At 36.1% G+C, this 17,296-nt stretch overlaps 1 protein-coding gene across 1 annotated transcript; it reads left to right on the top strand.

Annotated features, from left to right (window-relative positions):
* The first annotated feature begins 6,893 nt into the window (after positions 1-6,893).
* On the top strand, positions 6,894-7,826 carry LOC132668403 (olfactory receptor 4L1-like). Its single transcript, XM_060617376.1, has one exon. The coding sequence runs from the start codon at positions 6,897-6,899 to the stop codon at positions 7,824-7,826; it is 930 nt and encodes a 309-aa protein (XP_060473359.1). The 5' UTR covers positions 6,894-6,896.
* Positions 7,827-17,296: the final 9,470 nt, after the last annotated feature.

The raw sequence follows: 17,296 nt of genomic DNA, 5'->3' as shown, positions 1-17,296 counted from the left end.
CCTAAATATAAAAAATAATTGAAATTTTAGTGAGCATAAAAAAAGTTATACTATCAATGTATAATGCCAATCGTTTTTTAATTTAAATTCAAGTTAGTTAACATACTGTGTAGTCTTGGCTTCAGGAATAGAACCCAGTGATTCATCTCTCACATATGACTCCCAGTGCTCATCTAGAAAAGCACCCTCCTTAATGCCCATCACCACTTTAGCATAACTATTTTAAAATTTCTACTTTCTGAATATATTAATATTGTACATATTATATGCTGTCAATAGTAAATTATAACATACAGAAATCTATTTTCATGTTGGGGATGTTATGCTCAGAAAAGTCTAGAGATTATTCACCTGAAAAATTACCCAAAGATGTTAGGAGGGTAGGAGGATAGACTGGAGTAGTATGAGGGAAAGCAAGTGTCCACTAATTCAAAGATGTTTACAATTCCTATAGCACAGCTAATCAACCAATACTCTCATGTCCATTGTAATCAAGCCAAAGCTCAGAGAGAACGACAGCATGTGGCAGGGCTGGAAATTAAGTGTAAACATCTCTCCTGGTCATGCTAGGGCAGCAGCCTCAGTATCCTAACAATTCCCACTTGAAATTTGGATTCCCAGAGCTCCAACAAATCTGCCTCCAAGGTGATTCACATTTTTATAAAAGAACCAGAAGATAGGATATACATTCATAATATGGAGCATCACAGAGCGTGAAAAGCAGATTTTTAATTTTGAATAACCCCTTGAACACATTTTTCTTCATATTGTGCCTTTAGAGCAGGTAAGTGGAAATGTCATAGAGAGCTAATTCAATAGAGGGTTAATATACTGAAGATGGTATTTTAATTTTGTGTTGGCTGGAAGGAAAAGGCTGTGGCTTTTGAGACATCAAATGCTCTCTCACTGAGAGATTGTATTACTACTTCACAACAACTTATGACCAAGAGTTTCCATACAAATGTATAAAATATATGCTCTCAAAATGATACTAAAGAGTAAAACCTGGCAGTAGGTGTTCAGTGATTACCAATTTTCAGTGAAATTAAGAAAGGTAAATTGTGAGCACCCAGATAACTCATACTATCTTTGAAAACAAGGCAATTGCTGGAAACTCAATTTTTTCATAGAAAAGGGGATATTTTTATTTTCATCATAGAAAAGGGGATATTTTTATTTTCATCATTTTAGGTACTGACAGACATGTAATAAGCACATTCTACTGAGAGCTGGAGAAGGAGCTGGCAAAGGAGAATTAATGACCAGAACAAATAGGTAGAAAATTTCTGAATAAAACTGACCATCAGTTTTATCTCATACAAATGAGATCTTAGGAAAAAGAAGTCCTTCTAAGATGTTCATATGCAAGCAAATGAAGGAAAATGTGAATAATTTAGGAAACTCATAGGAGTATTCTAAATAGTAGGAAAATATCAAGAAAACCACTTAACAAAAAGAGAATAGTGACTTTCCAAATATATAAGGCAGTCAAAAATATAAATTCAAATAGGGGACATTAAGAAATTTAAAAATTAAGGCATATCAGATCTGCAGTTATGTCATCGACTGCTCCATAGTGAACTATATTTGAATACAAGCAGCTGGATAGAACCAGAAAACTATTGAGAATTACTACTCTAATATAGTAAAGATAATTTTACTTAAGAATAAAAGCAAAAAATGTATAATAGTTTGAGTTTTATTGACCATAACTTATATAATATGATATTTACTTGTTTTAAATACACATTTCAACAATTATTGTTGTTTTCACATAGCTATGCAACCATCACCACAATCTTATTTTAGATCATTTCATCACCACAGAAAGAAAACTCATACCTGCTTACATGCACTCTCAGCTCAAGGTGACCACTTTGTAGTAATGTACTTTCTGTCTCTATAGATTTGTGTTTACCAAACATTTCATATAATAAAATCATACGTGTGGCCTTTTGTGTCTTGCTTCTTTTACTTAGCATGTTTTTGAGGTCCTTCAGTACTTTAGCATAAGTATACATAATTTTTGAAAACATACAATTAGTCAAGATTGAAAATTTTATTTTTTCTTAAAGTGCCCATAATGAAAGGAGAAGGAAATATTTACATAAATCAATTATTTTTATATTAAGTAATATGTATTGTATACACATGAGCAAGAGCAGAAATGCTCATATCCAAATACTTAATAAAACAAGTCTTGGGTTGCTTCTTTCCTTTTGTTTAAATTTGTTTATTTATTTTGAGAGAGAGTGAGTGGGGGAGGGACAGAGAGAGAGAGAGTCCCAAGCAGGCCCTGCACTGTCAGCACAGAGCCCAAACATGGGGCTCAAACCCACAAACCCTGAGATCATGACCTGAGCCTAAACTAAGAGTTGGATGCTTAACCAACTGAGCCACCCAGGAGCCTCTTGACTTGTTCCTTTCTTAATGGGTTTTTATATGGAAAATTCTCAGGATTGCAATCTTGGATTTACATGACTGATTCAGATTTAGCACACGCCATCTCTGTGCTCATTCTGTGCCTGGCCAGGAGCTTACACATACACCATGTCACCCAATTCCACATCGCTTCAGGGTGGTCCTGAATCAAAGACTTGGGAAATTTACTTAATTATGTGGATCTAGATTTTTATTTACTAAATAAGGTGTAGGGAATAAGTGATTACAAAGTTCCCTCCCAGCTCTGATATATAATTATTCTACCATCAATTTCCTCAAAAGCACCTCATAAATTGAGGAAAAGTTAACTATAATAAAATGTACAATTGCTTATTGAAGAGGAAGAAAATTTTCTTCACTAATAGAATCTCTGTCTAAACTACATAGTTTATTTCTTTTCATTTATGTTGCCTTTATACACTTTTTCTTTTTCTAGTCTTCAATTCTTAACTTTATTTAAGTAACTTTGCTTTTCAGGAAATTCTAAAATAAATTCTCTTGTAAAAATGGGATCCCTTGTTCAAAATACCTCTATCCTTTTCCCTTCAGTGGTTAAACCTACACAAAGCTATGAAACTGATGCCACAATTAAGAAGAAGAATTTCTGTTGGAAGATTGTAATTTCCCCTGGAGAGTCTCATTGGCTAGAAGTCTATACAAGTATCTGCAACAAAATGCAAAGTTCTGAACATAAGTGAAATGGGACTTGGCTCTTCATTTGACTTAAAAGGTAACTAGGCAAATAATACAGGGATACACAGGAAGACTATACTATAAATTGAAGAGAGATAGATGACAGAATATAATGGCCTCCTAGCAGCAGTCTGGGGTGATAACTGAAGAATGGTCAAGGAAAGGAATTCCAAGTCAAGTTCAGGAACTGGCTGAATGGAATCAGGGGAAGTGGACTATGTCAGATCTAAAGGCATAGGTTATGGAATCTTGCATTGGGCTCAGATTCTCTCCAGATAAGCTTTCTCTGAAATATAGAATATCAAACTTCAGTGAGACAGTGTTTACTAAGGTTTAGTGTAGGATGAAAAAGAAAGAGAAGAAAAACTACAAAATATAGGGAAGAGTAGTAATCTCAATATATGATTTAAGAAAGAACTCTTGTTCTCTCTTAAAGACAGACAGTCACACTGAGTCTAACAGTAAGATCATCTGCACAGTAAGAGTGCTGAATGGACAAGCTACCTGAAGAACTGAAAGATATTATGTGCTAAGGTATGAGGGTGGGGGGGGTTCCCTAGAGTGGTGAGGCTAGGATGAGAAAGACAGTCTCCTGCAGAACATAGAGAATAAGAATCAATGGACAAAAGGGGAGTAAACTCATGAAAAACATTTTTAAATGATCCTTAGGCAACATTCAGCTTTTCAGTTATAGAGCAAACCCACATTTTGAGGCTGCAATTACTTTTCTTGTCTTAGAACTTACATACTTCTTTATGTTAATAATTCATATTTTTATTATTATTACTGAGAATGAGATTAAATAGCCAATAAACACCATAACAAGTCAAGAGAGAAGTTGTGGAAGGAAGAAAAGGCCTTATAGTTTCACGACCTTAATGGCACTTCTTTCCGGCTTTTTGTTTTTTGTGGGTTTCTTGTTGTTGTTCTTTCAAGTTTTTATTTAAATGCTAATTAGTTAACATTTAGTGTAATATTGGTTTCAGTAGTAGAATTTAGTGATCACTTACATATAACACCCAGTGCTCATCACAACAAGTACCCTCTTTAATGCTCATCACCCATTTAGACCATCTCCACCCACCTCCCTCCATCAACCTTCAGTTTCTTCTCTATTGTTAAGAGTCTCTTATGGTTTGCCTCCTCTCTCTTTCTCCTTTTTCCTCTTTTCCATATGTTCATCTATTTTGTGTCTTAAATTCAACATAGGAGTGAAATCATATGGTATTTGTCATTCTCTGACTTACTTTGCTTAGCATAATACACTCTAGCTCCATAAGAAGAGGTATATTTATGTTAAGTACATAACTAAAGAAATAGTTTTTAAAAACTTGCTTGGGAAAGGAAGAAGATGAATAAGAGAAACAAATGCTGGGAAAGCTAACAACATAAATGAATGCCAGCTTTCCCTCTCAAATAAAATAAAAGGGCAAAATAAAGCTGTAGTTTAGGATTTATTTGTATTAATTGCATTACACTTAAGAGTATTAATTTCATATCCAAGTTTTTCTGTTGTCAGTGTATCGTGGGGCATGAAATTCCATGTGGCAAAGGTATTCATCCCCAATTGTAACTGGCATATTCATTTCATCTGATAATCATCAAAACCAGTCATTTCTCCAAAGTGCCTATAACTATTAAAATTACTGTCATAAAGGTCTCCAAAGTAAAATTCCTGCTCACTCACCTGATAATCATGTAACACAGCCCTTCAAAGAGAGCATGGTGCATGGCTGTCCTCTGGGTGCCTGTCCAGACCCATCGTCATCGTTCAGCATCCACTCTGTGTCCTGGAGGTTGACCAACAAGAACATCATTTTCATCTTTATTTTCCCTAATTTGTATTCATTGTCCAGTTCTTAAAAATATATAAGGTAGGAAATAAATTTAGGGAATTAAGGTTGGATAATGGTGATAGGATATTTTGACAAGGGTCTGAGTAGAAAAGAAAACAAGGAGGACATTATAGGTCATTGGAGAAAAGAGAACAGACACTTCCTAAGCATCTTCATATCTGAATTCAGTCCCTTTTCTAAATGTACCACTCCTCCTACTCACTGTTCTTTATTCTCTTCTTCCTATAAATCCTCACATATTCTCTGAGCCTTGTTCTTTCCATGGGGATTATTTTTAATTTTTAAATGTTTTGAAGATAACAGCAACCAAACTTAAAGCTGTATCTAAAAGTGTCCTTGGGAATTGGTCTCCATTCATTTTTTTAAGTTTATTTATTTATTTTGAGAGAGAGAGGGAGAGAGAACATGTGGGGGAGGGGCAGAGAGAGAATAGGAATCCCAAGCAAGCTCCACACTGTCAGCATGCAGCCCCATGTGGGGCTCGAACTCAGAAACCCTTGAGATCATGACCTGAGTCGAAATCAAGAGTAGGATGCTTAACTGACTGAGCCACCCAGATGCCCCTGGTCTCCATTCTTTTAAAATTCTTACAATATGTTACATCACCATGTACTAAATTAAGTGTTTTTTTATTTGGTTTACTGCTATTTTTAGCTTCATTATTATGTATCTTTAGATTGTCTCTAGACATAGGGCATTCATTCATTCTATAAGAAAACACAGTGTAATTAGCTGTAACACAGAAGGATTCCAACATACCTGCCGAATCATACCTCCTAAGGAAACCACATGGAACATATGAATTCAATCAATACTTGACTAGACCATAAAAAATACATTCTTTTAACTTTGTAGGAAATATGTATATTGGTATGAGGGCAAATTCAGGCATCAGACTGACTGGGCTTGAATATCAGCTTTGACTTTGTTAGCTGAGTACCTGTAAGTCGTTACATATTTCTATGCCATAGTTTTCTTATATGCAAAATAAGAATAATCATAATATTCACCTCATGAGATTCTTTGAGCATTAAATGTGTTAATGTATGTGAAACACTTAGAACACAGTAATATTTAGCACATACTAATAGCTTAATAGTTATTATTTTTGATCACTCTAGATCCTATGAACAATGTCTAAAAGCTAAGTAAAGACAATTTAGTATGACATGGCACAACCAAAAACAAATCTGTATGTTAGAGTTGAATCACTTGACTAATTACCTCTTAACTACCAGTTACATACATTTACACAGAACATGTACGCTTCTCACTATGAACAACAGTAATATGAGGAATTAGGAAAAGAAGTTCATAAAGATTTTCTTTCATGTATAAATTAGCCTCTAAGAGTGTGTGTGTGTGTGTGTGTGTGTGTGTGTGTGTGTGTGTGTGTACTTTCTTCACTTATTTCAGAAATAAAGAATAACCTTAAAAAATGACTTCAGTGATATAGGACAACACAATTTCCTCATCTTCTGAATTCTATATTCCTTATATATTGTTTTAACATAATCTCAAGAGGTGACAGAAAATTGTGATAATAAAAGGAAAAATAAATACTAATGTAACTACTTATCCAATTTTTGCAAGTGAGCAAATTAGTGAGTCAAGATCAACTGATAAGAGTATCATGTGATCAAATAAAACAATAGAAAATAAAACTTCCCTTCTTACAAATTCTTTTTAATTGCTGCATAACTATGAGAATATTATCTCAGAATGATATAACCCATAAAATAATTTCAAATTATAGATAGTGATGCTGATATATTTAAGATTATGTGTTCTCATAATATCAATTATTATCATCAATTAAAAATAGGAAAACATCAGTGCTAATGTGGCTTTTTTTTTTATTCTCTTTGTATAAAAGAACTTCTGGAGTCTTTCTGAATCAAGTAAATGGATCTTAAAAATGGATCTGTAGTGACTGAGTTTATCTTACTAGGATTTTCTGGACAATGGGAACTTCGGATTTTCTTCTTTGTAACATTCTCCTTAATCTACAGTGCTACTGTGTTGGGGAATGTTCTCATTATGGTCACAGTGACATTTAGTTCCACCCTTCATTCTCCCATGTACTTCCTCCTTGGAAACCTCTCTTTTTTGGACATGTGTCTCTCCACAGTCACCACACCCAAGATGATCACAGACTTACTCAGTGAACACAAGATCATCTCCATATGGGGCTGCATGACTCAGATGTTCTTTATGCACTTCTTTGGGGGTGCTGAGATGACTCTTTTGATAGCTATGGCTTTTGACAGATATGTAGCCATATGTAAACCCCTGCACTACAGGACAATCATGAGCCACAGGCTGTTGAGTGGGTTTATGATACTTTCATGGATAATTGGTTTTATACACACCATGAGCCAGATGGTATTAACAGTAAACTTGCCTTTCTGTGGCCCCAATGTCATAGACAATATATTTTGTGACCTTCCCCTTGTGATTAAGCTTGCTTGTATGGAAACATATACCCTGGAATTATTTGTCATTGCTGATAGTGGGCTGCTCTCATTCATCTGTTTCATCCTCCTTCTTGCCTCCTACATTGTCATCCTGATCACCGTGCAACAAAAATCATTGGGAGGTCTCTCCAAGGCACTGTCCACACTGTCTGCACACATGATTGTGGTCACTCTGTTCTTTGGACCTTGTATTTTTATCTATGCCTGGCCATTCAATAGCTTCTCAGGAAATAAAGTCCTTGCTGTATTTTACACTGTTTTCACACCCTTACTAAATCCTATTATTTATACCCTGAGAAATCAGAAAATGAAAGAGGCCATGAGAAAATTACAGTTCCAAAATGTTATCTCCACATAGAACTCTTATAGGACTCTTAGACTTGAGCACTATATATATATATATATATATATATATATATATATATATATAATTTTTTAATGTTTATTTCTGACAGAGAAAGAGAGACAGAGCATGAGTGGGAGAAGGGCAGAGAGAGAGGGATACATAAAATCTGAAGCAGGCTCTAAGCTCTGAGCTGTCAGGACAGAGCCTGATGTGGGGCTCGAAACCACAAACTGTGAAATCATGACTTGGGCTGAAGTCAGACACTCAACCAACTGAGCCACCCAGGCACCCCAGTTGAACACTATATAATTAACACAACTTCCAAATATTATGCTAACATAATTTTCATAGATTCTATACAATACATGAAGTTCACTCTTATCTTAGACCAGTGCAGAACCACAATCAGTGCAGAAAATAATAAAATATCTTAATTCACATTTACTGCTGTTAAAACACATAATGATAATGAATGTCCTACAGCAAAATAAACATTTTAAATCATCAAGCACTTTTCCATAGATATTCAATATCTATTTATTAGTGGAGATGTAAATATGAAAATATATATATGGTAAATACTAATAGAGATGATTTTAATAGATATGGATTGTTAATGACATTCATAAAGTTATACTACCTTTAAATGACGGACCAGTACAAATCATGATTGAGATAATGTAAACAACGAGAAAAAATATGAATCTAATCTCTTGATGCAATGAGACAAAAAAAAAGAATAAATAATTAAATCTGACAGCATAATGAATATAAAATGCAAGAGAGAATGTGAGATACCAGAGGGAAGAAACCAATGTAAGGACAATTTCAGTAGAACTACATAAAGCATCCTTGAAACCAAATGCTCCAAGAAATATCGTAAGTATGTATGCACAGTTGACTTTCAAACTTCAATAAATAAAAATAGGAGCATATTTCTTGATTTTATGCAATATATCAAGTAAATTTTTCTTTCCAAGTGCTTTACATAAAACTTCAGTTAAATTTGCCTCTGATAAGCTTATAATCCTTGTTGCAATTATCAGCTAAATCTGATTTGGTTGTGAGTGTTGAGGAGGGGGCAGTGCATGCTAAATTGAAAATATCATATTCATTGATAGTAATCTTAAGTATTCTCTCCCAATTCAAGACACCAACATTTCTTGCTTCCTCTAGGCAACAGCTTTCTATTGATCCTAAACTACTGCATAAGTTCTTTCCTCTATTGAATGCACTCTCTACAACTATCCAGAGTGATGTGATTAAAATGCAGGTCCCAATGTTTCCTCTCTGGCTAAAATTATTTTGTGGCATTAAGACATAGGTTCACATCCTTAACTGACCTTTAAAACCCAGCCTGTCTCTGGAAATTTGCTCTAATCTACCTCTTTTCATAATGTTATATTAACACTGACTTTCTTTCAAACTTTCCAAGTTATCAGGCATCTTAATTTAGGACTATTTCCAGGCTGTTTCCTTCATCTACAATGACCTTCCATCACTTCTATACCCAGCTAACTTCTTCCTAGAGTACAGAACCTGGACACAATATTACATTTTAGAATACTTCTCCTATATGTTCTTGGCCAGTTTATATTTCTTTATTTCACTCATTTATAGCATGCTGCGATTTCCATCCTTTGCACAAATTATAGCAATAATGAATTGTATACTTATAGGTTAATGTTAGTTCTATCTTAAGGCACTAGACTCTACATATCTCCAGTATCTAGTATGTATATTGGCTCATGGAAGTTCATATGTACCTACTGAATGAATAAAGAAATGATGAAATAACTATATTCTAGCAGTTATTTGACTTACACTTAAGGAATAAATGCACTTCAGGGCACCTGGGTGGCTAGGTAGGTTGAGCATCCAACTTCAGCTCAGGTCATGATCTCACAGTTCGTGAGTTCAAGCCCTGTGTTGGGCTCTGTGCTGACAGTTCGGGGCCTGGAGCCTGCTTCCGATTCTGTGTCTCCCTCTCTGTCTACTCCTCCCTTGCTCACACGCTGCCTCTCTCGAAAATAAATAAGGATTAAAAAAAAATTTTTTTAAAGGAATACATGCACTTCTGTGAGATATTATCTGTTAAAAACTTAGAGTATATAAGGGCATATATTGCTCATATATTTTAGTAATTGAATTACAGGTGAGAGCCTTGTAATTAAAGAAAATGAACATGGAATACATGAAGAATTTCAGGCAAATGGAAGAGAATAAATAAAGCAAGTTTAGAATATTTGCTATAAAAATTACATTCAATTCTATTTCTACACAGTAAACCTAAAATCTCAGTCTTACATTATAGCACACCCTATATTAGACAAATCATAGCCATTTATAAAGTAAAACATACATCCACTGGTGGATGGGAGTATACTCCAACTGATTAAACATTACATGAGATTTTTGTGACTGTAGTAAAGCACACTCAAAATCCAAAAACCCTCTGGTTAAAAAATATCTAAGATTGCTAGAATCATCTAAAATAACCATTAAAATCAATTTTAAAAGGTTTTAAAAGAAAGTAAACAAATCACATCTGAGTCCCAATATGAAACTGAGGTCCATTCCAGGAGGGTAAACCAGCACTGAAACATTGCTCATCTACTGAGAACATCTACTGAATACTGTTACCTAGAGAAGCTACAAATTTGAGAGAGTACTATAGATTGGGCTTTGGTCCTGAACAGGGATGGAAACTGACTGGAGGTAATGCTGAGTGCTCAGGTTCTGAAAAAATAAATAAAATAAAAGAGATTATTAGAAGAAAACCTGCCTACTGGAAGCCGACAGCAATAAAAAAAATGTCACCCAAACTTGAATCTGGATGTAGTGACAATAATGTGCCGTTCACAAAAGCTGGGTTTGCTATCACAGTCTTTGTATGTTCCCATACATCAAAGTTACAGTTTTATTTTAACTCACTACTAAGAATGTAGGCTCAGGCATTTGCAAAGGTAAACACAAATATTCACTGAAAAGCAAAATGCTCCTTGAAAATAGTCTACACTAAACTACCAAAGAAAGGTTTTACAAATAAAAATTCACAATCAAAAATCACAAAACAAAGAAGCAAAAACATCCCAGCAAACATGACAGTCAGGAGAAAGTGAAAAACAATCATGAAATGGGAGAAAAAAATATTTAGAAATCATGGATCTGATAAAGAACATGGGTCCAGAATACATAAAGAACTCTTACAATTCTTGAATTGAAAGACAAATAACTCAGTTAAAAATGGGCAAAAGATCTAAGGAAAAAGGTCCCCAAAGAAGATATATGAATGGGCAATAAGCACATGAAAAGATGCTCAACATCATTTGTCATTAGAGCTATACAAATGAAAATCACAGTAAGAAACCATTTCATACCAAGATGGCTATAATCAAAAAGACAGTTGAGAACATAGAGCAGTTGGAACCTTCATACATTGCTGATGGAATGTAAAATGGTGCAACCATTTTGGAAAGAATTTTAGCAATTCCTCAGAATGTTTAACATAGAGCTACCATGTGATCTAGCAATTTCACTCTGAATATGTAAAAGCAAAATAAATGAAAACACACACCCACACAAAAGATTGAATATTGGGGCGCCTGGGCAGCTCAGTCAGTTAAGCGCCTGACTTTTGGTTTTGGCTCAGGTCATGCTTAGTGAGTTCAAGCTCTGTGTTGGGCTCTGCACTGCTGGTGAGGAGCCTGCTTGGGCATCTCTCTCTCCTCCTCTCTCTGATCCTCCCTGGCTCGAGTGCTGTGTTTTTCTCTCTCTCAAAATAAATAAACTTTAAAAAACAAAACACTGAACATGAATGGTTACAGAAGCTTTATTCATAATAGTAACAAAATTTTAAGAACCTAAATGTTCATTAACTGATAGATAAACCAAAGGTGGTATTGTTATGGAACCAGGCTGGAACGCTGGTGGAAAAACCAAGCAGCACTCAGAGATCTTGGTGGATTGGAGATTTATTTAACACTGGCAGACTCAGAGGAGACCATTTCTTCAAAGATCTGAGCCGTGAGCACAAGCATGGGAGGCAATTTATAGTCTGTTACTTCTGCATTCCACATGAGTAGTAATTTGGCATACACGGCAACAGGGCAGGAAGAAGAACCCGGAAGAGGGTTCTCTAAGCTAGAAACTAGAGCTTGTTTTAGTCCCGTTGGCCATCTTATGGTGCAGAACTTTACTTATTTTCCCAACAGTACACCTACACAATGGAATATTATCTGACAATAAAAAGGAATCAAGTACTGATACATGGTATAACATGCATGAATCTTGAAAAATTTGACAATACAAAAGAAGAGACACAGAAAACCACATATTGCATGAATCCATTTGTATAAAGTGTCCACAACAAGTAAATCTTTAGAGGCACAAAGTAGATTGATGGTTACCTAGGTGTGGGGAGAGGGGAGCAAGGATGTGGTCTTTTGCAACTAGTTTCTCTCCTTTAGCCTAATGTTTTTAAGATTAAACCAGATGGCAGCATGAATTAATACTTGAATGCTAAGAGCCATATCAGCAACATGGCAGAGTAGCAAATGCCTCCATACACCCACAAACACAACGGTTCATCAATTTATGGAAAAATTCCTTTTGAGAAAAATCTAAAACTAATTGAAAGTCTCCTGCACCCCCCAGGAGAATGCAAAACTTGGCTCACTGAAGCAATTAAGGAGTTTCAGGACACCCTCTCACCAGAGTCCCTCCCTGTCACAGTATCATATGATCAAGAGAAGATACACTAGCTCCAAGCTTCACCAAGGGGAGGGAAGGAGTTGATTCACACGTTCAGTGCCCCAGCTTTTCAGAGAGGTCTCCCTGAGGACTAGATTCTGTTTTGCCAGTCTTGGAGCTCTGACAGGTCTGGCAGAGTCTAGCTGCCTGTGGGAGAACAGAGGCAGTAGCTCAGGCTAGTAGATGCCATTGATTTTCCTTCCCATTCAACACAAAGTGAGTACATTAAAAAATCCCAGCTCTCAGCTTCTCCCAGGAGAGTACAGAAGTTGATCCATGCATCCAGCACCCTAACTTCTATGGGGCTTCACAACTAGCATCTCTCTCACCAATCCTGAAGCTCTGATGGTTCTAGCATAGTCTAACCAGCTGGGGGAGAATAGAGATGCAGCTTGGGCTGATAGATGCCAGAGCTTCCCCTACATGCTCCCTTAAGCTCTGCACAGAGTGAGAAAACAAAAATCACTGCCAAGAAGCAGGCTGCTTCTTCCTGGGGAGAGAAAACATTGGAGAGCCCCCCAGAATCTCTGGCCAGGCTTATTGGTGGGGATCTCTTCCTGCATAAAACCGATCTGTGAAGACTGAGAGAAGTGCCTACGTTGTCCAGTGTGCAGACACCAACACAGAGAATTGAGGAAAGTGGAGAACCAGACACAATGTTCCAAAAAAAAGGAACAAGATAAATCCTCAGGAATTGACCTTAATAAAATGGAGGTATATGAGTTACCTGACAGAGAATTAAAACAACTCCCATAATGATGCTCACCAAGGTCAAGAGAACAGTGTGTAACTTCAATACTCCCATTTAAAAGTCACATAGCTCTTGCTTATACATGAAAGCTCATTCTTGAACTTGCTTTTGTGTAGGTTTCTTTCCCCTCTTATCAGGCCCAATGTATCCCGAGTCAGGCTGGAACTGTAGTTATCTCCCTGGGGAGGAACTTAGGCCAGGCCTACAGGGTCACCTGCTGCCTTACAGGAGAAAAGGCTCTGGAACTTCCTTGAGCAGGAGGAAGTTCTTGCTATTACAAAAATGAAGGAGACTGCAGAGCCAAAGTCTTCAGGGGCATTTATCCAGAGGTACTCATGCCAGATTTCAGGGTCCTAGATTTTCCCTTCTAGTGCCTTGACCTTACCGTAACACACATGCCTTGCTTGAGTGTTTATATTTTGTTGGAACTGTGTAAGTCTGTTAGATCTTCAGACTACTCCTTGTCTAAGATATTCCCACTACAGGAGATAAGGACTTCTTTGTCAGCTACAAAAGAGTTATTTAGATCCCTACACTTAACCTATAACTGCTTGTTCTGGTCTTCAGTATATTATTCCAAGGCATCAACACAACTTAAAATAAGCAAACAACTCCTCTATTTGTAAGAATTTTTCTCCCCTTATTTTACAAATGACTAAATGCCTGAATCATTCACCTATAATAGCATTCATTTTCCACAAGATGTTTCCCCAGGTCACCACCACTGAAATCTTTAGGTGTTTGTTTGTTTGTTTTGTTGTGGTTGTTGTTTTTTTAAGTAGGCTCCAAGTTCAATGTGGGGCTTGAACTCATAACCCTGAGATCAAGAGTCATTTGCTCCATTGACAAGCCAGCCAGACACCCCACCACCACTGAAGTCTTGAGCAATCGGACATTTATATAATGCCAGTACTTGTCTAGTCCCAAACACCAATTGTAATGGAGTCCTATTTGCACACCAGGCAGTGAGTGAACCAACCACAATACCCACATATCACCTGTGCTCTCAGACCACTCCCAATACTAATTATGTTAGTTTAAGTCATCTAAGAAGTAGATACCAGATGGGATTAAGGTGTATTCATGGTGGAATACTACTCAGTAATAAATTTTAAAACATTTTTTAAGCTACTACATGCAACAACATAGATATATCTCTAAAACATTATGTTAGTCAGAAGACACTCAAAACAAAAGAGTACATATTGTAAGATTTTATTTAAGTGAAACTTAAAAATAGATAAAAATGATATTTAGTGTCAGAAATGAGAAGTCCTTAGCTCTAACAGTGAATATTTACTACAAAGGGGCCCAAGGGAAATTTTTGTGTGATAAATATTTTCTAATTTGATAAGTTAAATAGCTTCATAGATGCACACACAGGAAAAAAATTCAATCTATAATTTAAGATCATTTCATCTTAACACGTGCAAGATATTTCTCATGCATAAAGGGAATTAAAAACAGGAACTGGTTACTAAAAAAATAAATAACAAAAACAAATAAAGTGGTTTAAAGTAGGATTTCGGATGGTGCCCTATTGATGTGGGAAACAAAGGCAGAAGGAAATGGCAGGTAAAACTAAATTTCCTTATAACCTGCAGCCCATTGACAAATACTTGAGGCTCCGGCCAGTCTTTTTTTTTTTTTTTTTTTTAACGTTTATTTATTTTTGAGACAGAGAAAGACAGAGCATGAACAGGGAAGGGGTGGGGGGGTCAGAAAGAGAGGGAGGGAGACACAGATTCTGAAACAAGCTCCAGGCTCTGAGCTGTCAGCACAGAGCTGGACAAGGAGCTTGAACTCACAGACCAGGAGATCATGACCTGAGCACCTGCCCCAAGGCTCCCACCAGTCTCAATGCTAATGCTTTGCTAGAGGAAAAACCACTTTAACTTGACAATAGTGAGGCCTCCAGTATCCTGTGAGTCTTCTTTAGCATATGAAAATCCCTTTGGAAACTTCCCCTGGACTTTACCTCCCCCAACTCTATAGTATATAACCAGTCTCTCCTCATGGCCCCAAGGCATCTCTTCCTGCCCAAGGGTCCTGATCCCATGCTTTAATAAAATCACCTTCTTGCACCAACAATGTCTTCAAGAATTCTTTCTTGGCCATTGGCTCTGGACCCCGTAAGCTCCACCATAACCCCAAAAAACCTCATCACTATCACCAGTACTGGTAATAAAAGAAAATGCTTTGGCAAATTGTGGAAATAATATTAATTATCATAGAGCAGTATCTTGCTTTTTTTCTTACCAGAAACCTTTTCTTTTTCCTCCCTTGTGGAGTCTCCAGCCAGTTGTAAGTTCTTACAACCAATGTCTAATTATATTCTCCAAGGTAAAAGGTCACCTGGGGGAAGGAGTTCTAGGTTGGCTGGGCTTAACAGATATCTTGCTATTTGATTGTTTTTAAATTTTAAATTTGTTTGTCTTCTGAATTTCGTGGACTTCTTTTTTCCTAATTTTACCTCATGTGTAAAAGTAAACTAGCAGTGCACTATAATTAATAGTGTCTTCCAATTTATATGTCCCTTTCAGCAAAATAATCTGATTTATAGTGAAGTATTTAACACCTAATCTCTTTTTCCCTGGCACTAACACCTGAATGGATGACCATGTTTTACAAATTAAAATGTAGTTTAGAACATTTGACATTTAGTCTACATGTTTCTGTAAGCATACACATCATCTTCTCAGTTCAAACAGAGGAACACAGTCATCAAAGTCATAGGTCATTTCATACAACTCAACCGAGCTTTAGTCTTCTTATTTTAAAAAGTAATGTGTCAAGCCGTTCAGGGAAATAAATTTGTCACAATTTCATTATAAATAAAAATGAATGACTAACAAGAAGAATTCTAGAGGTTCTATTCATCTAAAAGTATTCTAATTTTTAATTGAGAATTTAGCCTGTCAAAGTGCAATGTGGAATGCAAAGGGTTCTTTCCTTTATACTGAATCATCTACTATTATGACCTATTTCTTTCCTCAATAGTAATACAGCTTTTGTTTTAAGAATTTGGAAGGCTGATTTTGAGTTATAATTTCTGAATTTTGAATTGACTCTTCTTTGCCTAGAAATGATAAAACAACTGACTTCTCCATAAGATCAAACATCCATCTAATAAGAAAAGAAAAAGAAAAGAGAGAGAGAAAGAAGAAAAAAACATATACACATAAATAATAAAATGATGGTATCTATTTTTGTCCTGTTACCTTAACATCAAATCTCCAGATCTAAGCAAGCTCAACTTCAACTTATTTTGTCACCCTATATTTCATATGACGAGAGTTAAAGTTACCAGAAAGAGACCACTGCCTGATACGATCTTCAAAACCAGTACACTGCTATTACAGAGGGATACTTTCTTAAAATTTTTCAACTGGATTAAACAAGAACAAACATAACTGTAGAATAATGAAGTATCACTACATTCAAAATAACATATGGATTCAGGAACTAAAATAGACAAAACAGAAGAAAACTTTTGAATGCTAGAAAGCAGTGAGCAAGCCTGAATCATGGAGGACATGGGCTTAGTAGAAGCTCTGTTAAGGCAGCATAGCCTAGGGGAAATAGGTATCAGAGAACAACCTCACAGCCATTCCTGGGATTTCCTCTGTTGCCTCCACCTCTGCCACAAAACCTGCCAGTGAAACACCAAACTTACCAACCAACTCACCTGTATCCTTTGTTGTCACCTTTTTAAATCTTTTTTGATTTCCTCTCTTCCTCTAGCTGTCTCTCTTTTTTCCTAGATACTGATGTCTCCTGATTTCAATATCAGCAATTTATAATTAAATTTTAAAAAGTTTAAGCCATACTGTGTTACACTATCAAGAACTCTATGGGGCACTTGGGTGGCTTAGTCTGTTGAGAGTCTGATTCAGTTTTGGCTCAGATCATGATCCCGGGGTCATGAGATCAAGCTTAAGATTCTCTCTTTCTCCCTCTGCCTCTCTTTACTGTTCAT

The sequence above is a fragment of the Panthera onca genome, chromosome B3 (genome assembly GCF_046562875.1).
Source record: "Panthera onca isolate mPanOnc1 chromosome B3, mPanOnc1 haplotype 2, whole genome shotgun sequence".
NCBI classification, from domain to species: domain Eukaryota; kingdom Metazoa; phylum Chordata; class Mammalia; order Carnivora; family Felidae; genus Panthera; species Panthera onca.
Note: the sequence above shows the minus strand (reverse complement) of the source record. Positions and strands in the feature narration are given on the sequence as shown.

Excerpts from the sequence above, each read along its gene's own strand:
- LOC132668403 (XM_060617376.1), top strand. The coding sequence starts at position 6,897 with ATGGATCTTAAAAATGGATCTGTAGTGACTGAGTTTATCTTACTAGGA.